The 24,968-nt window shown below is 38.9% G+C and overlaps 2 protein-coding genes and 1 long non-coding RNA gene across 4 annotated transcripts; 2 read left to right on the plus strand and 1 right to left on the minus strand.

Moving 5' to 3' along the window:
* Window positions 1-856: 856 nt before the first annotated feature.
* Window positions 857-7,123, minus strand: LOC120294011 (cysteine-rich receptor-like protein kinase 10). The gene is made up of 6 exons (XM_039313874.1): window positions 6,319-7,123; window positions 2,472-2,612; window positions 2,235-2,374; window positions 2,038-2,102; window positions 1,247-1,397; window positions 857-1,159 (listed from the first exon to the last, which is right to left on the minus strand). The coding sequence occupies exons 1-6, from the start codon at window positions 7,121-7,123 to the stop codon at window positions 857-859; spliced, it is 1,605 nt and encodes a 534-aa protein (XP_039169808.1).
* An 11,283-nt stretch (window positions 7,124-18,406) lies between these two features.
* On the plus strand, window positions 18,407-18,745 carry LOC120294012 (BAHD acyltransferase BIA1-like). Its single transcript, XM_039313875.1, has one exon. It carries the CDS (start codon window positions 18,407-18,409, stop codon window positions 18,743-18,745), a length of 339 nt encoding a protein of 112 aa, XP_039169809.1.
* Window positions 18,746-21,984: 3,239 nt separating this feature from the next.
* Window positions 21,985-24,611, plus strand: LOC120293259. Of its 2 annotated transcripts, XR_005551006.1 has the most exons (3): window positions 21,985-22,358; window positions 23,712-23,803; window positions 23,913-24,611. It is a non-coding gene; the product is annotated as an uncharacterized LOC120293259 (long non-coding RNA). The 2 variants fall into 2 exon arrangements; XR_005551005.1 differs by lacking the exon at window positions 21,985-22,358 and having other exon boundaries at window positions 23,340-23,803.
* Window positions 24,612-24,968: the final 357 nt, after the last annotated feature.

Consider the following 24,968-nt stretch of genomic DNA (forward strand, 5'->3'; position numbering starts at 1 on the left):
TCCTAGTCGAATTCTCAAGTCTATTTACCTTAAAATCCTTAATAGCTTCCCCAGGTATTTTAGTTATATTGAGAGTGATCAGCTCTGAGAACAGCGCGTCAATGAAATGCCCGATTTATTCAGTAGAAAACAAAATTGAAAATTTGGGATGTCATAGTTGGGCTCACTGGATATGTTGATAAGCTCAAGGGTGTCCATCAGGAGGCTGCTTATCAGTCCACCATCATTTAGTATTCAAGGAGGGGACGGCAGCAATCAATGTAGAAACAAATCTAAAACTGCTTGGTTCTCTTAATAAATATATTACGAAGGTTTTACCTCTGTTGCTTCATCTGTCATTTCTTTCTGTGCTATTGGTTTCGAGTTTGTTAGCTAAGTTGCTATTTTGCAATTGGACTTTGTTTTGAATGGCAAATTGATTACAAGTGGTAAAATTTCTTTACGAAGACTTGTGGGAATTTGACCACAGCATAAGAATGGTGGAGCTGCCAATTTAAGTTCTCTCAGATTTACACTATCTGCTGCTAGAAGTTCTAGTAGATGAGCAATAATGGCTGTATCAGCACATGCTATGCAACCTGGAATCAGCACCATTCCTATAGTTCTTTTCTATGGAAGGGAGAACTTATATTCCTCCATCCAATAAAACCACACACACATATATTTACAAACAATCTTTCATGTCTAAAGGTTCAAAATATAATTAGCATCAAAGGTTCAATTTGTACTTAGATGTACAAGACATACCATATATATATATATTAATATAAAATCCTTCCATGTCTATAGGTTTAGACATGATTAGCCTCGAAGAGAAGACACTTAGTACGTGACATTGGTGTTTGCTCCGTGTTCATCACTTGATGAGAGTCGAATGTGCAGACCTAAAGGTGGATTGGTCTGATCCGAGCTCTTCCATCGGTCTTTCCGTGCTGCTAGTGCTGGGGAAGAAGGCCAGTTGTTGGGGCAATTCTAGAGGAGAAAGGTGGCTGTCCAACGCGTTGACTACCACCGCCATTGTGGGTCTATAATTTGGATCTTGCTGTACACATGCTAAACCGATTTTGAGACATCGAACAACTTCATTTCCTGAATACGTCTCCCCAATCGCCGGATCTAATACTTCCAATGGCCTACCGGCTTTCCATTTTTTCCACGCCTAAAAGCAGTTAATTAAGAAAAAAACTCTCAGTATGTCAAATTTGCTTTTAACAATTTAGTTATAGAGTCAATTTGTGTAACTTACATAGCTAGCAAGACCTTCACCCCCATTTGCTTGCGAGAAGGATATATTCTTCTCACCGCTAATAAGCTCAAGAAATAGTACACCAACACTATAGACATCAGACTTCTCAGAGAAGTCACCATTCATTGCATACTCAGGTGATATGTAACCGCTGCAAACAATAATTTATCAACAATAAAAGCATACGGAAGCATAGAAAGTAGAGAACAAAGCATAGCAATACTTACAGGGTTCCAATGACTTTTTTGGTGTTTGCTTGTGTTTGACCATCTTTGAAAATCCTTGCCATGCCGAAATCTGAAATCTTCGGGTTCATTTCACTATCCAACAAGATGTTGCTTGGTTTTAGATCACGGTGAATGATTCGAAGTCGAGAGTCCCGATGTAGATAGAGCACTCCTCGAGCAACCCCACATGCTATTTGGTAACGTGTCGACCAATTCAATTGCCTACTCTTTTGAGGATCTACATATATGCACAATTAAAATGCAGGTATCTTCGATTAACAAATACTCTTGTATAGATTTTGTGGAAGTAACTTTAGGTTCCAAAAGTTAGTAAAAGATTCAACATAATTTGAGGCTAATCACATATTCAAATCAACATGGAAAGCAATGGCTAAGAAACATATTGAAATGCAGCTTACCAAATAAAAAGAAGTCAAGACTTTTATTTGGCACAAACTCGTAGACAAGCAGTTTTTGTTCACCCTCTAAGGAAAATCCGAGAAGCTGCACAAGGTTTCGATGTTGAAGCTTCGCTAGCAATATGACTTCATTCTTAAATTCAACGGTCCCTTGTTCGAGCTTTGAGATAGTCTCTTCACAGCTATCAGTTGTCCATTTGGAAGCTTACCCTAAAAGTTTAGTATTTTGATGATTAAGAACACATTAATTGCTTTGATCAAAACTTTTCAAAATTAGGAAATTTAAGATTTTCAAGTATTTTTTTACACTAAAGGACTTTCAAGTATAATAATTGACAGTACCTTAAAAACTTCGCCAAATCCGCCCTCTCCCAATTTGTTTTGATGAGAGAAATTGGCTGTGGCGGCTCTTATGGTGGCTAAATCATACTGCGGGGACTCGGCATCTGTAACTACATCCTCCTTTGTAATTTCATTTATGCCTAAAAGATGAAGAAACACGAGATGGTTATTTCACCCGGAGCATGGAACAGTACATCAATTCTATCAAAGAATAAGACAAAGGTACATATTTCGTACCATTTCGATCTCCTTGGACATCTGCGTACGTCCTGGTCGCTTTCTTTGGACAAAAACAACAAGCAAAGAAGAGAAACACTAGGCCTTCGCCAACGACGATGGCAACAACAAGGATTATCCCAGTAGATTTATTGCTTTTGCCTACATAATAGCATCACCATATGTCTTTAGTTAAATGAGATTCTACAAACTAAAATTGATAGGTCAAAACAAATGTCAAAAATAGAGAAAACCAAAAAAAGTACGCTTAAAGAGACCCACAATGCATAATCAGTCCATTCAGTCCCACGTGAGTGCACCATAAATATATAGGGGAATATCCCTTAATTGATTAAAAGAGACCTTGATTCGGGAGCATCAAGTTCCATGGAACAATTCTCAAATCCAACTCAAATTTCATTGATTGATCCAGCCAATCCTTACTCTTGCAAGCAAAGGCCAATTTTGGCTAAATTTGATTTGATGGGTTCAAGATTGAAGATGTTGAGTCCATAGGGAAGTTGTCGATTCAATGGACTAGTTGTCAATTTCATGCTGATCAATCAACTACTAAGATGTCGATTTACCAATTTGTTGTCAACTTCGAGACTCTAATCACTACTTAACAACTACCTAGCAACCCAAGGCTCTTTTGGTTGATACCATGGTTGTTAATTGATATGGTGGATATTTGGCTTTCAAGACTGGTGGACGAATTTGGAAAGTCTTATCCTAGCCATTGTGCATAAAATCTCAGTTAAATGCATTTAGTCTTAGTTACTAAGCTTCTTAATTCTTAGTCTTTCATGAGTCTTTACTATGATGTGAATTTCAAGAGTCTTCATTATGTGAATACCTCAAGAGTCATCTCGGTTTGTAGGATTTCAAGAGTCATTTTCTTTTGTTTAGAAGTATCCCTCTATAAATAGAGGTGTAATCTCATTTGTACGAGACAAGAACTAGATTTGATGAACATTGTTAGAGATATTTAGGGTATCTTATTTCATTCTCGATATCTATTTTGATTATGCATATCTGAAATGATTTCCTTAAATTGTCATCTATTCAAGCCTATAAGTAGGCTTGATGTACTCTTTTTTATGATATTGAAAATGTATAAAATTTCTCTCTTTTGTTTATTATTATTCTACATGGTATCAAAGCCATCACCCGTTACCGCTAAAATTTCTCTCTAAAAAAAAAAAAAATTCCAACCCAAATCAAGCGTCACCTGGCATTGACCAGCCTTGTCCAACCCTAATTAAATCCGGCATCGCCTAACTCCATCCAACTTAGATCTAGCATCGTCTGGTGTAACGTAATCTCATTCATCCCAGTTCCAGTGTTGACCAGCCAAGATCTAACACCGATCGAGCTTCTCGGTTCCCTAGGAAAACTTTGTGATAGGAAAGGATATTATTCAGTAGTATGTTCCTATGTTTGAATTGTTGGTTCGATTGGTTACTGCTATTGTGAAAAACTTGTTAAGCCATTAATATGAAGTGGTTTATTGATGTGATTTTTTTATTGTGTTGGATTATTCAACTATCGAGGTTGAATCATTTGAAGGAAAATATTGTAATAGTTTTCTTATTAATATTGAAAAATAGGTGATTCCGAGAAGAGTAATACTGTGATGACTAAGGTCAATTCCACTTCGCTAAAAATATTTATAAGAAGCTTGAAGGTAGTACCAACTTTCAACAATAGAAGAAAATTGTAAAGCTAACTTTGACAGGTGGAGCATATACACTTGACTAGGCCTAAATCCAAGAATGATGCAATATTCATAGTTAGATGTTGAACTCTATGGAGAGTAATATAGTTGATCTAATAACTCATATTGACATGGTCAGAACCATGGAAGAATTTGGGTGCATTGTGTTATGGCCAAAATAACCTTTAACGGATTTATGAGTTATTGCAAGAATTTCACCGATCCAATAGGAAGAGGCATTCCATTATACAATACTTTGCTGATTTTAAGAGGATGCATGAGGAGTTGAAAGATCTTCTTCCTATTTTAGCCAATGTTTAGCAAATGTAACTTTAGAGTGAACGATTGGTTGTAATGGGATCCCTAGGAGGTTTCGATCTATACTATAAAATTATTAGATCTCATATTATTGGAGGAGAGACTATTGCATCACTCACAAATACATTTGCTTGAGTTCTTCAAGTATCTTATGAGTTTTCTCAAGACACCATATTAGTTTAGCTCTTATTTCCCACTCTCGAGCTGGTGGTAGTCGTAGGAGTGATAGAGGAAACCTTGGAGGACATAATGGTCATGGTAGCCTTGGTGGTGGCCGAGGCACAGGAACAGGGAGAGGCCAAGGCCAATAGTAGCTTTATGGATAATCCTACATTTCTACTGATAGCTTAGGGGCTATCCGAACTTATCATTAATGTGGTGAACCTAATCACATTCATAAATTTTGCTACAAGTTACCTAGGAGACTAGGGCAATAACAATAATAATATACAAATGCTGCAAATGCTGCAACTAGTACTGATTCTTCTTCTTTGCCATAGTCTTCTAATTCAACGTAATAGTTATGTCTAATGAGAAATTTGCTTAGTATAAGCAATTTCAAATTTCACCGTCTACTTCTTTCACTACTACTTTAGTATAGATAGGTAATGCCACTGCATGCCTTTCGGTTACTTCTTATCCTTGAACCATAGATTTGGGGCCTCTGATTTTATGTCAAGTATTTTAGGTATATTATCCTCTCTTCTCCATTATCATCCACTATTACCCTAACTAATGGTTCATCTACGAAGGTAAAGAGGTCGGTACAATTCATCCAACTCCTTCGTTGCCATTGTCCTTAATGCTTTATCTCCCACGGTTTCCATTTAGCCTCATGTCTATTAGTAAATTAACCAAAAAATTTTAGTGCTAAGTGTCATTCTACATCAATTCTTGTATTTTCCAAGATTTGGCTAAGAAGAGGATGATTGGTAGAGGGCATGATGCAAGGCATTGTATGTGCTTGAAAATGCTTCATTTATGGCATGCTCTAGTGTTGCTTCCATATATCAAATCCATTGTGGTCTTGGTCATCCTTTGCTTCCTTCAGAAATTATATTCTAGTTATCATTCTCTCTCTTAGTTTAGAATGTGAGTCATATCAACTTGGCAAATTGTTTCATGTCAGTTATCCACCTTGAGTCATTAAGCAAGCAACATCTCCTTTTCCATTAATTAATTCAGATATTTGGGGTCCTTGTCATGTGGTTTCCAATTTGGATTTTAGATACTTATTACTTTTGTTAATAACTATTCTAGAGTCACTTGGCTACATTTAATGAAAATTCGTTTAGAATTGTTATATATTTTGTACCTTTATTTTTAAATTCATGCTATGTTTGGTGTGTATGTTAAAGTTTTGCGTTCTAATAATGTTTTTTTTTTTTTTTTGGGTAAAGGGAGCGTTCTAATAATGTTAATGAGTACTTTTTGCAAATTTTTCTAACTTTATGACACAACATGGTATAATCCATGAATCTTTCTATTTTGATACACCACAACTAAATGGTGTAGCTAAAAGGAAGAATAGGCATTTATTGGAAGTCACTAAATCCATGTTGTTTGAGATGGCCCCAAAACCCTTTAGTCTAATATTGTCCTAATTGCATGCTATCTCATTAATCGCATGTCTCTTCCTGTTTTGTGAGGTGATATTCTATTTTCTACTTTGTTTCCCAATCAGTCATTGTTAATCTTACCAGCCCATATTTTTTATTGTGACGTGAAATCTGCACAATTGAAAATTTATATGATCTTAATCCATCTTAATTATAGAAAAGACCAAACAACACAACCACCGTGCACCTAACTACTAAACAAGAGCCAAAGTACCTCGTGGTGGAGGCAGCGCATCTGTCTTTGGAGATGACGATGCGGGCAGCGGCAGAAGTGGCTCGCTGATCGGGCCGAAGAACCGATTATTGGTCTCGTACCGGAACTGGCAACTCGGTGCCACGATTAGCACTCCCATCTTCCCGGCACAGCACCATGTGAGCCTCCCGATGACTGTCACCAGGCAGTCGCTGCATTCCTGCTTCGTCAAGTCCGGCGTGCACTGTGTCATCGCGTAGATGGAGTCGAAACCCGTCGATGCGTCCCCTGTCGCATATTTCCTCAAGAAGCTGCCTCCCGCCGCCTCGCCCCGCAGTTCGTCCAGTAGAGTCTTCAGCGCTGAGTTGTACGTGTCCGGACTGGTGACGTTGTTCACGTTGACCACTTGGTAGTCGGGGTCGGTTGCGACTGTGCCGAAGATTGAGGTGCTAGAGTAACGGACGGTGCAGTTCTCGCAGTAGAGGACCGCCGCCTTCCTGAGGGGGCAGAGGCGGCGGATATCGGAGGTCGCCGCTTCGAGGCAGGTGCGGCAGCTCTCGGCAGTGAGGTCACCACGGCAGGAGCCGACAACGTAGAGGGTTTGGGAGGTGCCGGAGACCGCAGCGGAGGCATTGAAGAAGCCGTAGGTGAGGGACAAGGAGTTGGTGGTGGAAATGGAGGAGAGAAGGGCTGTGAGGGTGGTTTGGTAAGTGCCGTTGGCTGTGAAGTTACCGGCGGTGGCACAGATCTCGTGAGGGAAGAGATGGGCGTTCATGGTGGAAGCAAACATGAGCAAAAGAAAGAGAGCGAAATTTGGATGTTCCATTGCTTTGTCAAATTGATTTCGTCTTCAATTCTTTCTTTTGTATACGGATGATGAACAGTGGATAGAGAAGGAGCGAGTGAAGCTTCGTCCATGGGACCCACCAGCGCCGCGTTGCACCATGTGTCGATTGCTGAATGGTCCGACTCCATGGTGAGCCGGAGGGCCCTAATTCCACTTTCTTTCTCTGAATCCACCCGCCAAGGACCTCCATTTTTTTTTTCCTTTCCGCACTCCTTTTATTTGTCGATTGCTGAATGGTCCGACTCCATGGTGAGCCGGAGGGGCCCTAATTCCACTTTCTTTCTCTGAATCCACCCGCCAAGGACCTCCATTTTTTTCCTTTCCGCACTCCTTTTATTTGCTTTGCTCCTTATTTAATTGCTTAATCACTTTTCCTCCTTTCCGATTTTCATGCCAACTGGTTCTACAGTCAGTCAATAGCATGGAGACAAAGAAGTTGCGCGTTGCGGATGATGAACAGTGGATATAGAAAGAGCGACTGAAGCTTCGTCCGTGGGAACCACCAGCGCCGCGTTGCACCATGTGTCGATCGCTGAATGGTCTGACTCCATGATGAGCCGGAGGGGGCCTAATCCCCCTTTCTTTCTCGGAATCCACCCGCGAAGGACCTCCATTTTTTTTCCTTTCCGTGCTCCTTTTATTTGCTTTGCTCCTTAATTAATTGCTTAATCACTTTTCCTCCTTTCCAATTTTCATTTCAGCTGGTTCTGCAGTCTGTCAAAAGCATGGAGAGAAAAAAGTTCCGCGTTGCGGATGATGAACAGTGGATAGAGAAAGAACGGGTGAAGCTTCGTCCGTGGGAACCACCAGCGCCGCGTTGCACCATGTGTCGATTGCTGGATGGTCTGACTCCATGGTGAGCCGGAGGGGGCCTAATACCCCTTTCTTTCTCGGAATCCACTCGCCAAGGACCTCCATTTTTTTTTCCTTTCCGTGCTCCTTTTATTTGCTTTGCTCCTTAATTAATTGCTTAATCACTTTTCCTCCTTTCCAATTTTCATTTCAGCTGGTTCTGCGGTCTGTCAAAAGCATGGAGAGAAAAAAGTTGCGCATTGCGGATGATGAACAGTGGATAGAGAAAGAGCAAGTGAAGCTTCGTCCGTGGGACCCACCAGCGCCGCGTTGCACCATGTGTTGATTGCTGAATGGTCCACCTCCATGCTAAACCGGAGGGCGCCTATGCAATATTTTCTCAATTTTTATTTCCCTTTATTTGGGAAAATGTCATAAATGGTCTCAGACTTTTATTTGGTGTTCAATTCGCCCATAGACTTTCGATTGGGCTCAATTTGGTCTCCGAATTATCAACAAATGTCCAATCTAGTCCTTCTATTTAGTTAAACCGTTAAGTGATGACGTGGAGCACTAATTGATGAAATGGAGCTGAGTTGGATTATTAAAATTATAACTCAATATATACTTTTAAAAAGGAAAACAAATTAGGGCTTCAAAAGCCCTCTTTTTCAAAGGGACCATATCTGAGCAGAATCACAAAAGCTTTTAGTGTTGGAATCTAGCAACACCAAACAGATCGAAGAAGAGAGAAAACAAACCTGTACAGTGCAAAGCACCAAAGAATGGTTCCACGAAGCTCAACATCAATGGATCCATCCTTGAGGGAGAATCGGAAGGAAACACCGCCGACGTACACTGTGATTCCACAGGGGAATTCGGCCGCCAGGTTTGCAAAATCGATCTGCATATCCTCGACCGAGTGCATCAAAGCCCTAGCCCTCAAAGAAGCCTTCTCTCTCATGGCGACACAATTGTATCGGAAGAGATGAACTGATTCGAGGGGGGAAGTATAAAGCATAGCTTATCCATTTTTATTTAATTTCTTTTGATCGGAATAGCTTATTTGTTTGCGATCCTTTTTTTCACATCGACGATTCTTCTTCCTTCCCAACATCAGACTTCTCAAAATTCTTAGATTGAGACGGAGCGAAGATGGTTGGGTTGAGGTTAACGCTAGTGACGGCTCAAATCTTGGGGTCTTGGTGGGCGCGACATCCCTCATGCAGGTGAAACTTTGAATTTGCTCAATCGGAATTCAAAAAGTGAAGAACCGTGAGAGCATTGCAATTGAAAACTTTGAAGAGCTCGTGCTTCGTCTACCTTGAATGTGGATGACCCAGGAATTAACCAATGGGATATTGCTCATAATTCGGGAATTGAAGGACTTGCTTCCTAGAAGCAGATAAATTGGTTATCGTTTGAGTTGATTTTGACATTTTCACGTTTGTATACCGATTACACCAGATCCTCCCGAAGTAAAATTTCAGAACCAAAAAGCAAGAAGATGTGCAACAATTGAAGAAAGAAAGAGAGGGGGCTTAGGTTGGACATCCGTGTAGTTCAGTGAACTGACACTGAGCACTCACTAAAGGAGAAGGAACAGAGAGGGCTTGACCATACTAGTGTCAGGGAGCAAAAGCAGATGCTTTTTGAATTTAATCCATAATTCTTCCCTCCATGAACTTCTCTGTGGTCTCGAGCTGTTAACAACAAACATATAGCGAAGGAGGAGAAATTAGGAAATAGCAATAGGCCTAGTGATCATGATTAGTTGCAATAAAAAGTTGTTTTTTGAGGAACAACAATGTTAAATTCATTCACTGCTGGTGTTTGCAATGAAAAGTGATGTTCTTACAATGAAAATTCATTGAAGTTGTTACGAAAGAATTTTCATTTCTGCCTCTGAATAAGATTGGCTTGTTATTGTTGATAAAGCCTTACCATAATGGTCATGAATTCACCTGCAAAAGTTGAAAGATGGAATTGATAAACATGCATATGGCTATCAAACCATTTGAGAATGGGAATGCCGACTGAAATTACCTTTATTTAGATCTCTTTTTCATAAACCTTCATTGAGACATGTTTCGCTAAAGTAGCAATCAATGAAACACTCTTTTATAGGATAATATATTCTACTCAAGTAAAACACCTAAATGAGCTTGCAGGCATAAATTTCAAGATGCAGCAACCGGGTGTTGCAAAAAATACGAAGAATAAACTAAATGATTTCAAGTTTTCAAACCCATCGCCATTGCATTAGGTGTTCGCACTCAGAATTGCATGCCGGCTGTAAAAAATTAAGTTTCACCGTTGCACTTTCCTCGTCGACGTGGCCACCTGTTACCATTTAGACTCGATATCTACCAAAAAGCATGCTTGATTGAAAGAACTAGTAGAACTCCTCATAGCAGAGTTGGTTGTCGAGTGTAAGCTGCAAACATTTCCTAAAGTAGGATAGTGCGTTGGTTTTTTCCTACTAACATACGAAGAGCATAGCAAATAAAAAATTAACTGGAACGTGTGAAAAGATAATTCATATAGATAGAAGAACAATAGTCTCTGCTCCTTGGGGATCCTTGAAGGTAACATACGCAACTTGAGAATGCTCATTACTAAAAGAGGAAAAACATAGCGTGAACCTCCATGGGAATCTAGTATGTGCTAAAATCGCAAAAGGCTTCACTATCATCAAAGGGAGACCAATATGCAATGGAACAAAAAATTAAAAAAAAAAAACAACGATTTTAGAGTCCCTTCTTTAATATCCTGTAAATGAGCACAACAAATACAAAAAGAAGGTAACATCATATAATAGTATCATGAAAATGAAAGCTAACCTTTGCATTTTAACATGTTCGATTTCACCTAAAAACGAAAAAAAAAAAAAACTCCTCTATATCCAGCTTGAATGCATCGAGAGAAAGATTGCTGACTTTCATGGTCCTTATTTAGGAAGGAGCAACAGAAAGTAAAACACCAACCTTGTTTAGAGAGATTGGGGGACTCACAAAGAAACAGCCGCAGGCAAGCCAACTATTCAAGAGTATTGAGTGTAATCTTTACCACCAATAGATTAGACAAAAATAAGGCCATTTGCATTTCTTTTCATATATTGAATGTACTATAAAATAAAATAAAAACAACCCATAATGCTTGTTCTCTTAACAACATTGCCACATCTTAAACGCTTCCTAAATTACCAAAAAGAAAAAAAAAACATATCTCTTGGTCTTAAATTCAAGAGTATCATATCAACAAAAAGTACTAGAGCGTGTCCCATTTCCAACTCTTCAAACAGCTACTTCTAGTCAATTTGCCTCTTTCTTGGAGATCTTATTGATCCAACACTTCGGTATTGTTCAAATGCTACTCAGCTTGTTTCCTTTCTTCTTGCTTCTTTTTCATGATGTTTGCCTTTTGCCGCATTTGGACAAAAGAAATGCATCAATCAAATAATCAAATGTCAAATCTTTACATAACAATAGTTTTCTATTATAAAGTTATGCCTCTAGTCCTGTTATAGTGATAAATTTGCGTGATGTGCTCTCCACCTTCTTCACATTGACCACATTGTAGTCAGTATTTCTTAGTATAGAAATGAATTGACTACCTTCCAGTTCAGGCTATTAAGAAGATCAACTCTCAATTTAAAATGACACATGTAATTATTCGAGCACGTAGTCACTTACTTAAAAGTAAGGTCAAGAGTACCTCTCGAGTGGTGGCATTGTTATGATGCATCTTTGTAACAAGTGGGTTGGCTTCTCTTTGTCCTAGTTTTTCTTCATCCTGTCCATTAAGAAAATGAAGTCAAAAAATATTGACACAAACAAAGACTAAAGACAGAGTAAATAAACCTTACATTTTCCTTTTGTTTCAATGGACAAGTTCTTGAGTTGTGGCCTCGTTTGAAGCACAAATGGCATGTGAGTTTTTGCCTTGTCTTGACACTTTGAACCCCTTTCTAGATTCTCCTTCCTCTCTTATCCTTTTCCGTTTAGGCCTACCAGGCATAACTCGAGGCATTGGTGCCACTAAGGGCCTGTTTGTTTTCACTTCTTTTTTCTATTTAAAAACAGGTTTTTTTGTTGTTTTGTTCCTGAAAACAAAAAATGAACAGAAACGTATTTGTTTACATTTTTGTTCCAAATCTATTTTTGTTCCCAAAAACACATATGGAATAGAAACAAGAAACAAAAAAAAAAATTGTTTCTTGTTTCGGAACAAAATTTATGAACATTTTTTCTCTCTTCCATTTTCTTCTCTCTTTTTCTTCTTCTTTTTCTTTCTTTCTTTTTCTTTGGCCGGTCGCCGGCCTCAACCATGGCCGGCGACCGGCCGTCGAGGGCTGGTGACACCGTCGAGGGCCGGCGACCTCACCGGAGCATCGCTAGCCTCGATGAGGCCGAGCTCGCTCAGCCAAGGTGAGGCCGAACATCGCCCAGCTACGGCGAGGCTCGGCCTCGCTAGGGGCCGGTGAGCCTCGCCGTGGCTGGGCGAGGCTGCCGGCCCTCGTCAGCCGGTTGCCGGCCATGGCTGACGCCGGCGATCGGCTAAAAGAAGAAAAAAGAAAAAGGAAAAAGAAAAAAGAAAAAAAAAAAAAAAAAAAAAAAAGAAAATAGAAAAAATAAAATAAAAATATTAAAAATTAAAATAAATAAAAAAATTATTTACCAAACGTGTTTCTATTGTTTTTATATTTCGGGAACGGATTTACCAAACACGTTTTTTTGTTCAAAAATTGTTTCTTGAAGCAGAAACACTTTTCTATTTCTATTCCCATAAACAATTTTTAAACAGAAATGTTACCAAACGCACTCTAAAGGTTCTTTATCATTAGAAGGCCAAAGGTTATCACCATTCATTGCTTTCAAGTAGTGACTATATGTCTTTAAATAGCTATCCTTCTTGTACCAATGGGCGACAAAAGTTTTCATCTCTTCCCCTTTGAATAGAATGACACAGATTGCATGATGGCATGGAATGCCACTCAAGTCCCACACCTTGCAAGAACATGAGTTGGTTCTTATGTCCACTACAAATTTGTCATTCCTATGGCGCACTTCAAATCCATCTTCTCCATTCCAAAGCACATGACAAAAGGCACTTTCCTTTTTATTGCCTTCTATTTTCTCTAATATCCTAGGTGCAATGTCTCTTTTCCATCTTTGACATCCACCTCTTTTCTCATGCATTCTTGTGACAATCTTTTCTCTAATATCCTCAAGCATGGATATGATAGACATGTGTCTAGCTTCCAATATCGATCCATTAAATGCTTCTGACAAGTTATTATCCACAATATCTTACTTGCATATAGTTTTAAAGAAAGCCTTGTACCAATATTTTGGAGCAATCCTCGTCAAGTCAGCTTTTCCTGTCTTACTCATCTTACCCAATTCTTCAAGATACTTTTCAAATTGAGGAATTGTAGTTGACTTTGCACACATCCAGAATTGCTTGCGACAATTGTTACCCCCATTCTTCTTACGCCAATTCGTATAGATATGTCTTGCACATCGTCGGTGCTTAACCAATGACATCTCCTCCTCGAGTACTTGCACAAGCCCCTACAACGAATCCATGATATTATCATTTATATAATGAATTTACAATATGTCTCATATGAAAACTACAAAATGAAGGAAGAGTAATAACATTACCTTTTGTTGATCTCGAGATCACTGTGTATTCCACACCGTCCTTTGTGCCAAGGTCATACTTCAAGGCCTCTACAAACCAACCCCATGAATCCTTATTCTCGACCTCCACAATAGCCCATGCAATAGGGTATATTTGATTATTTGCATCCCTCCCAACGGTAGTCAATAACTCGCCTTTTAACATTCCTTTTAAGAAACATCCATCCAACCCTATCAAAGGTCTGCAACCTTTAAGGAATCCCTTTCTTACAGCATCAAAGCAAACATAAATTCGTTGGAAGATGGGTCTTGAATTTGGGGATTCTCTTAGAAACTTTACCTTCATGGTATTTCGGGATTTCTATGAATAATTTCTTCACAATAACTCCACAACCTGCTGAACTCATAGGAATACATCCCATTTAGTCTTTCGATTATCTTTTCCTTAGTCCTTCTACATTGGTTGATAGTAACATCTAAGCTCATTTGCTCTCGTACAATTCTCTTGAACTCCTGCAATTTCATTAAAGGAGCTGCCCTCCACAAACTTAGATAATGCTTGGCCATGTATGTAGATGTGAACCTCCTCACTTGGAAAGGTTTTCACTAGAAACAAGCCGGTCTTGTTATCTCTAGCCGCATAAATTAACCAATCACAATTTTTAGCCTTACATTTTGCCCTTACTCGCACCTTGTCATTCTTGATAAAATCAATATTAACTCTTTTGGTAGATGCATATTTATTGATAGCTTCCTTAAATTGCTTAGGGCCATCAAACACCATATTCAGTGCAAAGTGAGGTATTTCTGTGGTTTCATCATATTGCACATGTGTGCTCTTCCTTCTAGCAGCCTCTTCTACCTCTAGTTCTTCCTCATCACTTGTGACAAAGCTCCAATTAGAGTCACTTGAGTCAAAGCCCTTGATCTCAAGCTCAATGTTATCTTCACAATGGACTGCTATAGCCTCTTTCCTCCTCCTTTTTGTTCTACTTCTACATTTATTTCACTAGGTATCTCTACCAACCTAGCAACACCATATGCATTATCTCCCTTAAAAGTTCTAATATTTCCCCTAGCCATTTGAAGTTATTCTTCTTTATTGTCAGATAACCATGGCACCTCAACAAGCTCATCATCATCTTCAATAAGCATTGCAGCTCCCTCATCTTCTTCTACGTTCATTAATCCCTTGGCTAACCCATCACCAATGCCAACACTCATGTCTTTGCCATGTTCAATAAATATCTCACATGTACTGAAATTTTTTCCCAAAATCCTATCATTTCTCGTACCGAAGTGTCATCTTCAATTACTCTTAAACCATTCTCAAAATTCTTTTCGGCATTAAGTAGTGGAGTTTCTCAATATTAGAGTAACCCATATCTTGTACCAAATGCAAAATCTCAAAGTAACTTAATTTTTCTGGATCATAAAGCCATTCACGCTATAACCATCAACATACTCTATTATTCTATCATGAATAAACCTACCCCCAACCCATAGAGTAAATTGGAACGTCTCATCAGCCATGTAAATCTGCAAAAATTACGCATAAAAATCATCTAAACTAAAAAGGAAAATGACACCAATCAAAATATTTCTATTGTTTATACAATAAGAACAAACAAACGTCGAAAGTATAATCTAAAGACAACTAAACAAAGACAAATGGGGTCACGTCTAAAAATCCATGAAAAAGCTACAACCTAAAACTATGGCAAGTTGGGACCACTGTAAATTGCATAATAGTGGTCCCAACTGTTATATTTCTATTGTTTAATAAAGCAAAACCTGTCGTGCATTCAATATTGTTTCAATACTCTTATAGGGAATTGCTTAACACAACATGCTCAAAAAAACTATTCACACTTTATGTCATAACCACAATAAACCTACCCCCAACCCATAGAGTAAATTGGAACGTCTCATCAGCCATGTAAATCTGCAAAAAATTACGCATAAAAATCATCTAAACTAAAAAAGGAAAATGACACCAATCAAAATATTTCTATTGTTTATACAATAAGAACAAACAAACGTCGAAAGTATAATCTAAAGACAACTAAACAAAGACAAATGGGGTCACGTCTAAAAATCCATGAAAAAGCTACAACCTAAAACTATGGCAAGTTGGGACCACTGTAAATTGCATAATAGTGGTCCCAACTGTTATATTTCTATTGTTTAATAAAGCAAAACCTGTCGTGCATTCAATATTGTTTCAATACTCTTATAGGGAATTGCTTAACACAACATGCTCAAATAAACTATTCACACTTTATGTCATAACCACAATAAACCTACCCCCAACCCATAGAGTAAATTGGAACGTCTCATCAGCCATGTAAATCTGCAAGAAATTATGCATACAAATCATCTAAACTAAAAAGGAAAATGACACCAATCAAAATATTTCTATTGTTTATACAATAAGAACAAACAAACGTCGAAAGTATAATCTAAAGACAACTAAACAAAGACAAATGGGGTCACGTCTAAAAATCCATGAAAAAGCTACAACCTAAAACTATGGCAAGTTGGGACCACTGTAAATTGCATAATAGTGGTCCCAACTATTATATTTCTATTGTTTAATAAAGCAAAACCTGTCGTGCATTCAATATTGTTTCAATACTCTTATAGGGCATTGCTTAACACAACATGCTCAAAAAAACTATTCACACTTTATCTCATAACCACGCATTGTTCCAGTCAGATAAACCGTGCATTATCATATTCGAGAAAGCCTCGATTAACCCATCCTTGAAGAAAGCCCTAATTAACCGTACATAACATACATGGAGGAGCCATTAGGGCACATCGTCCTTGTAGAACCCCCTCACGTATAGACTTGAGTCTTCATTGGAAGCATTATGCCCGAGCCAACACTCCGGGCAAAAGGAACTTCTCTTGTGCGACAAGATAGAGTCACTATTCAACACAAGCTGAACCTTAGACCTACATGTATGCCCTAAAAAAAATCGATGATACGTACTTCCAGTGGACTATAACCCTTACCTCCTCCTCCTCCTCCTCCTTCGTGTCTTGATCTTCTTCTTCGTGTCTTGATACAGATTTTGGGACCGGAGATGCAGGAAAAACCGATCGCAAAAGCGAGAGAGAAGCGCTTCGGTGTTTCTTATTTTTTGGACGCCGATTTATCTTGTTTTAATGGTAATTCCCATGTGGATTTTCCACATGTTATTTCTATTTTATACTTAAGAGACTAAAAGCCACGTAAGCTAATAACTAATGAAGGATGAAATTGGTCAATTTTCAAATCGTCATGGAATAGATTGGACATTTATTTATAGTTCAAGGACCAAATTGAGCCAATCGAAAGTTCAGGGATGAGATTGCACATTAAGTAGAAGTTTAGGGACCGTTTGTGACATTTTCCCCTTTCTTTCTCTGAATCCTCCTGCCAAGGACCTCCTCCAACTTTTTTTTCTTTCCGTGCTTCTTTTATTTGCTTAATCAACTTTCCTCCTTTATAATCACTTTTCCTCCTTTCCAATTTTCATACCAACCGGTTCTGTGGTCTGTCATGAGCATGGAGAGAAAAAGTTGCGCGTTACGGATGTTCTTTGGACCCCGGCGCGCGTTGCACCATGTGTCGAATACATGTCGATGTACTAGCCGGTTCTTTTCAAATCGTGAACCCATATACATATTAAATTTGTACCAGTCGGTTCTTTCCAACAAGTTTTATATAATTTAGAAAACCCATTTAAACCATCATCACAATTCAAGCATCCATGATTAAGTTTATTAATTAATAACTATCAAAACCACACGTCAATGGTCTATTATATTGATTAATCCCATATCAAAACAAATGTCTATACCTTGGTGCTCCATTCGTGTATAAGTCCTTTACCTCCAACTTAAATGATAATCGCAAAAAATTCAGCATCTCGAAAGGTTATTCTCTTAAACGTTAGATCTATGCTCATTTAACTTATTTTGGTTATCTTTGTATTGCTATAGTGTAGTAGAAGTCGAACTTAGGTTAGCATCTCGAAAGGTTATTCTCTTAAACGTTAGATCTATGCTCATTTAACTTATTTTGGTTATCTTTGTATTGCTATAGTGTAGTAGAAGTCGAACTTAGGTTTGCATTGCCAACTAGCAACGTCGTAGTTATTGCAGAAGAAATTTCCTATGTGTGCTCATTATTGATAAGAATATGAGATAGGCTACTGATTATTTTGCTTAATAAATCTGTTATTGCTGGATAAATGCATGCTTAACTAGCAATGCTGTAGTTACTGGAGAAGGAGAAATAAGCCGCTGATTATTTTGCTTGATAGATCCGCTTTTGTTGGATAAATGTATGCTTAACACTGCCGATACTCTATTGATCCTTCTTATATTCTAGATTTGGCTTTGTTTTACAGTATTCTAAGTTTTGCTTTGCTTTGATTTGTTTAGTTATGAAGTCTTACTGTTTTTTTTAATTTTTTTATGTAATGAATGTAACTTTCTTTCCCTTACCAAAAAAGAATGTAACTTTCTTTCAGTAATGAATGTAACTTTCTTTCAACCAAAAAGAAAGAAAGAAAACAAAGCAAATAAAAAAAAAGGGACCGAAAGGAAAATAAAAAAATGAATCTCACCTTCGGCATCAACATACTAAACGAGAACGGTGAGTCGACATTCCACGAGCTGGTCTCGAAAATCAGGAGGGAGATGATCAGTTTCACCAAGGGAGCTCAAGCGAGCGGTCCGACAGTGGCGAGCTCTTGTCCATAGCGTGAGGGTCGATCAGGAGTATAAATCAAGTCCATCAAGTCCATCACTTTTCAAGAATCTGCTCATGTTCTCGTCTGACGACGTAATTGCGATTGCAGCAGCGGGGGACTTCTTCGGAAAATGGAAGGAGGAGTCGAGGTTCTACAGGTGCTCAAGCCTGTGTGGGTTCCGCTTCTACGAGGTCGACCTCAGGTCCGGGAAGCCGGCGTGGGTGACGTGCCTGAGCCAGGCAAAGAACTTCGTGTATATGGCGGACGCGAAGGGCGGGGATGGGATCGATGCTTGGGTGACGCTGGACAGGCGTGACATGGCCGTCTTCCAGCGGGACTGGAAGCTCCTCGCCTACATCGCCTCGAACCCTGGCGTCCCGTACTATGTAATGCATCATTCTCTATGTGATTGATCTAACCCTGACAATTAGTGCCTTCCTAAGATTTGCCGGGCACTTTATAGTTAAGACTTATGTTAAGTCGCCTTAACAATACTGTGTTCAACCGCCGTGATGGGAACACGAAACTGAGGTAACCGATGTAAACTATAGGTTTCTATCAGCAATAAGGGTGCCGCAAACCTTTCAAGAGATCATATGTGATTCACATAAAAATCTTGTTAGCACTGAACGCTGACGAAGATCGCCTTTATAAGGGTCGAAATACAGGACAGAAGTACAATTAGCATACAACCTAAATGTGGTCCATAAAGCAACCCTTAGAGGAGCATCAGACCATTGTTCCACATGTAACATCTGTTCCTTAATAGATCCACAGGAATGACACCAATACAGGAATTGACAGTATCACGAAGCATCCACATATGCATCACGCCTTCCTAGTCGTAAATCAATATGAAGATCTTCAAGGAGTTCAATGAATCAATATCATTAGAAATTTACAACACAAGCAGACTTAACATAAACTAATTCTCAACGTAAAGCAACTTCTATGAAAATAACTCCAGCAACTGTAAATCAAAGCAGCTATCAGAATAAGGAAAAACGGCCTTTTGAAAATAGCTATTTACGACCAATTAGTTTCTACTGCGACAACCGCCTGGGATTAGGCAACCTTAGAAGACACTTGGTTGCGTGACCAAGCGTGACTTGCCAGCAGTGATTTGGCTAGCTTTCAGCCGGCAAATAGTTTGAGATATTTTATAAAAAATTAGAAAGAAGTCTTTTACAATGTCTAGTTTTTAGCAAACAGCATTTAGGTCAAGGTCGCTTTCCAATATATTTATAAAATACAATTTATTTAACATCATTTACATTTCGAAAAACCCCTTTAGCTAAAAGCATTCGCATTGCCTCAAAGACATTTCCGAAAAGTGGAACCAAATGGGCCCTCAATGGACTCTCACATCGGTTTGTCTTAACTTGTCAAAAATCTCTTATGACCTTCTCATAAAACAAAAACTATATAATAGTTTATCATGATTTAAGATATCAACTTTAATATGTTTGAGACTTTTAAATATCAAGTTTTAAATGTTCAAAACTTGATCCTCGAATTGCTATGTCGCGCCTTACATTATTATTATTATTTTAAAGGATATTTCACCTTCCATTCTATTAGCTGTGTTGTTAAATGTAATCTCGATTGTATTTTTCTTTAAAAGAACGTGATCATCAAATTGCTCAAATTTCACTTTGGTGCTCCTAGTGTGATAATCATTCTATATTACATATCATCTGTCATTTACATATCATTGTATAGAGTACATGATAGAGGAGAAATTTTTGCGCAAACTTAGCTTAATAGATTAAATCAATTACATATATAAGAAAAAGTGAAAATAACAAGTCCTAAGAAAAAAATACAAATTGCATGCCATTACTAGAATAAGCCCATATATTTTGATACTTTTTTCTTCGATACTATTAGCAAAGCAATATGATAAACAGAATATGTTTTGTGACAATGTCCAAGCGATTAAAAAGGAACAAAAGTGATTAAGAAAATTATAAAAAGGAGCAAAAGTGACCGACAAAAAGAGAATCTAGAAAAGAGAGCAAAGCTTTCTTCTCTCAATCTTATTTCTAGATGGAGAGTTATTCTATTCCGATCTACATTTGTGAGTTTAGCAAACATATCTTTTGAGATTTGATGCCTTGAAATGCTCTGCCTCCAACTCTAATGATGATCGGGAAATTTGGTATCCACCTAAATCATGAATATTTGCTCCCCCATATATTAGATTTGTATTTGTTCAACCTGTTTTGGTTAAGCCGAATTTAGACGCGCATTGTCCACTAATAATAGTTACTCGAGAAGGAACTTCTTACGTATGCTCATTACTTATGAAGATACGAGATCCAGTTATCGATCACCAAATATTTTACTTGACAGATTCGTTTTATAAAACAAATGTGTGCCTAACTTTGTTGATACTTTGTTTTTTGGATTTGGCTTTGTTTCGTAGTGTCCTAAATTTTGCTCTACTTCAATTTGTTTTGTTATAAAGTTAATGTATTTTTCTCGAATATTTTTGAGTATTTTTCTTTGACAGAAAAAAAGAAAAGAAAGAAAATAAGAGAGCAAGGCAAATAAAAGAAGTACGAAAAGAAAAGGGGGAAACTCACTGGGGAAGGAACCTCGTGGGCTTTGGTCGTTGGAAGAATCTTCAAAGGTGAGTGGCTTCAACAATTACGGATTTTAGGGAAACCCTCTTCCCACCATCACACGAGGACCAATCAATTCTTGATCTTAAAAAAACAGAGAACCAGCCTTAAAATTGATCTGGTTCCTAGTCCTTTCTCTCGAACCGGTCGGTTCTGTCCAAAACCGACCTTTAAAAAAAGAAAAAGATCGACTTCCGGGTCGAGTCGATGTTTAACCAAACCTAAAATTCTCCTCTGCGCCTCCCTTCTCTTTCTGTCATCTCTCGCCCACTAACCAAACCTAGTCTCCCTCTGCCTCTCCTCTCCACTCCAACGGCGCTAAAGTTTCTCATCTGTTCATCTCAGATCTGGTCTCTCTTTCTGTCTCTCTCTCTCTCTCTCTCTCGGTCTCAGGTGTCGCACCGTCGCAGCCTCTCCTTTGTTGGTCGGCCGTCAATCAACCCTCTGAGGTACTCTCTATGTCGGTTTAGTTTTGTGATTTCTTCGAGGAAATGTTTCGATTACTTCGTTTTCGCCTTTGTTGATCAGCCGTCAATCGCTCACTCTGTGATTTCGATTTCTTTGTTGTCTTGGTGTTGACTGACCGGAGATCATGCACCATTATCTTTGGTGTAGATCTCCATTATGTCACCGCAGGCAATCACCCTCTTCGTATTATGTTTGTTTGTTATCTGAGCTTTTTGATTCTTGCTACTGGAACTTTTTGCCCGTCTGGAGATTGAGCCAGGGAGTGGCTGGTGCTTAAATTCTGGAATGAAAGTTAGGATCTTTATGGGCTTTCTTGTTTTGGATTAGCCGGGTTTATGTGGTTTGTTGGTTTCTCCTGCCTCTTTCATTTGTGTTGGTGTCTGAGGAGATGCAGCGTTGTTTGCGATTCATGACTTGTGAGTGCTTATCAAGTCATGATTCCTTCTGGGTTTTTCTTGATCTTTGCACTCTACCCTGTAGTAGCCATAGATTGTGGGGTCTACGCATCATGATTTTTCTGCTCTTACCGGAGATGGTGCACCATTTTCCCCCTCATTTTACCTTTCAAAGGCTTCTACTTCTGCTTACAATTTTATGCACCATTTTCCCCTCATTTTACCCTTCAAAGGCTTCTACTTCTGCTTACAATTTTATCCTCAGTGCCTTGCATCGTGTCCAATTTTTCCTGTGCACGTTTGATTTCTTCATTTAATTTTGTAACTGCAGGTTCTCTTTCATTGCCACCAATTTCACCTGAAGCTTTGGCAAGATTTTCTCTTACATTGCCTCCAATGTCTTTATCTAATCGAGAAATTAAAATGAAACAGGAAATAAGAAACGACGGGCCATTTCCCGGGTCAATCCTAGAAACGGTTCCAGGCAGGTTATAGGGTCGACTGGTACAGCTCCTGTGAGAACCCGCTCTTACAAGGTAGATTTCAGCTACTTCTTTTTGGCTGGGAAGAAATCTAAGCATACCCAGTTGCATTTATATTCCTCCTAGCACTCCTGGAACGCGTCTGATGGCACTTATTGACAGTCCCACCTTATCTTCTCATCTGCAAATTATGGATTGCCACCTTAATGTGAATCACCTTCACTTGGGGAAGTTATTGTCTATCATTGGCCTCTATGGTAGAATCGGCCGGGGCTGGAGAGGCGGTGGTTTACCCTGTGGCGGATGTCAGCAGGTTTCTTTCTAAGTCTTAGACAAAAGATAGATCACCGTCTTCATCAAAAAAAAAAAAAAGAAAAAAAAAAGAGATAGATCACCGCCTTTGAAAAATCATTACATGCTGCAATTCTTTACGATATGGGAATGTGGAGACTTATTTTAGCTCTTGCTCTAGATTCTTCGGGTAGGTCTGGGAACAAAAGCATCTTCAAGCCCTTGATTCATTAACCTAGCTAATCATGAATTCTTGCTTCACCGTCTCCCTCCCTCTCCCTCTCCCCCTCCCCCGGTTCAAAATTTTCAGTATGGAAGCTGCACCCGTACATTTATTTCATGATTGCTCAAACCACCCTCTTCACTCCCGACTCCACCTACCTATCCAACCTTGAAACTCCTCTTTTCCTTCTCCTCATGCCCGACTTGATGGTGTTGGACTGTCTCGTGCGCCTCCCATTTGCGATTGCTAATCTGTGTCAGAGGAGCCAAGGTGGGAGGGTGATCATTCCGAGCTACAACATGAGTTATGAGCTCTACCCCTTCTATAATGCCTCCGCCCTCCCAGCATGGTGCCTCTGCCTCCCACTTCTGCTCTGGCGACCGCACCCTAAAGTTAGACGTGTGTCTTATTGCTTCCAAAAGTATTTAACCAGATTTGGCTAAACTCTATATAAGAAATATCTCTCCCACTAGGCTTTTGAATTAAAGTTTGCTTAATTATAGTATACTTTTGTCATTGTAATAAACAGTTTGCACAAGTGGTTAGACATCATTAATTTGAGAGAGTGAGTCATTATAATATTCAAGTTAAGGGTGAACAAAGCGGCATGTGTAGAATTTTCCATACATTAGCAGTTTATGCTCTAAATTCCATTAAATATATCAAAAACCTTTGTTGATCCGTTGATAATGATGCATAGCCATGTTGCATTTGACTTGAATAAGCATGTTATAGCTCAAATTATGACAAATATGATGAATTTAAATTTGGACATTTGTTTTATAGTAGGGACTTTTTAGGTATTTTAATGCTCTGTTCTCTACTTTTTATTGTTACGTAGTTTATGTTGATGTTGTATTACGGTTTGCAATGGTTACATGTCTCCTAAGTAGGCAATGCATGCGCATTTCTCCTCGAAGTTCAATGGGGGTAAGAAGAATAGATTCTTATACCAAGCAGATGGGGCGAAGATTTTGCTAGCCATGTAAGTTGCACAAATCTGTTATAACTAATCATACATTTGTTAAACTAAGCAGAATTTGACGTATTAATAATTTTTCTTTGTTTTTTTTTCCCCAATGGGAGTGATTTAGGCCTGGAAAAGTTGCAGAGACAGTACGCCAGTTGAAGTGTTAAATCCGGCCATTGGAGACTCCTATTTGAGGGACGAAATTTTTAGATGCCTGCACATTGGTTTGCTATGTGTTCAGGAAGATCCAATTGATGGACCCACAATGGCAGACATAGTCCTTTAACAGCTACTGTGTTGCTCTTGAGTCGCTCTAACCACTGGCCGTCTTCCTCCGGAGCAGGATGGAGAGACTGATAAGGGGGTCGAATTGGACCAATCCGCCAGTAGGTCGATGCCATTATCGGTAAATGAGATGTCACGGACCTGAAGTTTACCCCCGGTGAACAGTGATGTGAGCGGAAGTCTTTCATGGAGGCCTTGTTCATTAGATCCCCTATAACCTGTACTTAGTCCAGAGAGTGCAAAATCATGTCTTCATCCGCTTGAGAGCAAACACCTATAACATGTACATATAAATGTGCAAGGTGCCCCCTCTGCGAGTCTAATGTTGTCTTCATTCACGAGTCTGGTGGATCAAGACATGATTAGCCTCGAAGAGTGGGCACCCTCTCCTTTTAGATTTACGGGTTGTAGGTGTTTGCTCATTGTTCCAACTCCATGTATCGTGGATGAACAGGGGTAGTCTCCAGCGTGTGATTTTGCGTTCCTTGTCCAATGAAATAATTAATTGAAATGACGTGAGGTTGACTTAATTGTCTTAGTTTTCTTGCCTTTACTTTTAATGATATATTGATGAGATAGTTCTGTTCGTACACAATTCGCGCCGCTTTATTTTGTCACATTAATTAGAGATCAAGGTTATAAGCATCACCTCCAGATCCACCGCCTGATTATTTCTGCGGAAGAGGTCGTTTTGCCTCATGGATGATTTTGGTATTATATCAAGTATCATGTCATGCCAGAAAATACTTCATCTCATTTTTCGATTAACCTATTCGGTTAAAAGGATGCAATTTGCTAAGATTCATTGCTTAAAAAAAGGAGAAGCTACAGTTGTCTTCTCTGTGGGTAGCCTCACGCCCCCGGCCTCTGTCCACCACACCTCCGCCTACATCTG

The sequence above is a fragment of the Eucalyptus grandis genome, chromosome 5 (assembly GCF_016545825.1).
Source record: "Eucalyptus grandis isolate ANBG69807.140 chromosome 5, ASM1654582v1, whole genome shotgun sequence".
Lineage (NCBI taxonomy): Eukaryota > Viridiplantae > Streptophyta > Magnoliopsida > Myrtales > Myrtaceae > Eucalyptus > Eucalyptus grandis.

Excerpts from the sequence above, each read along its gene's own strand:
- LOC120294011 (XM_039313874.1), bottom strand. The coding sequence starts at position 7,123 with ATGGAACATCCAAATTTCGCTCTCTTTCTTTTGCTCATGTTTGCTTCC. Across the intron at positions 1,398-2,037 it reads CAAAGCTCGAACAAGGGACC|CGGTTACATATCACCTGAGT; the intron begins GTTGAATTTAAG and ends TATTGTTTGCAG. Across the intron at positions 1,160-1,246 it reads GTGAAGGTCTTGCTAGCTAT|GCGTGGAAAAAATGGAAAGC; the intron begins GTAAGTTACACA and ends AACTGCTTTTAG.
- LOC120294012 (XM_039313875.1), top strand. The coding sequence starts at position 18,407 with ATGTTCTCGTCTGACGACGTAATTGCGATTGCAGCAGCGGGGGACTTC.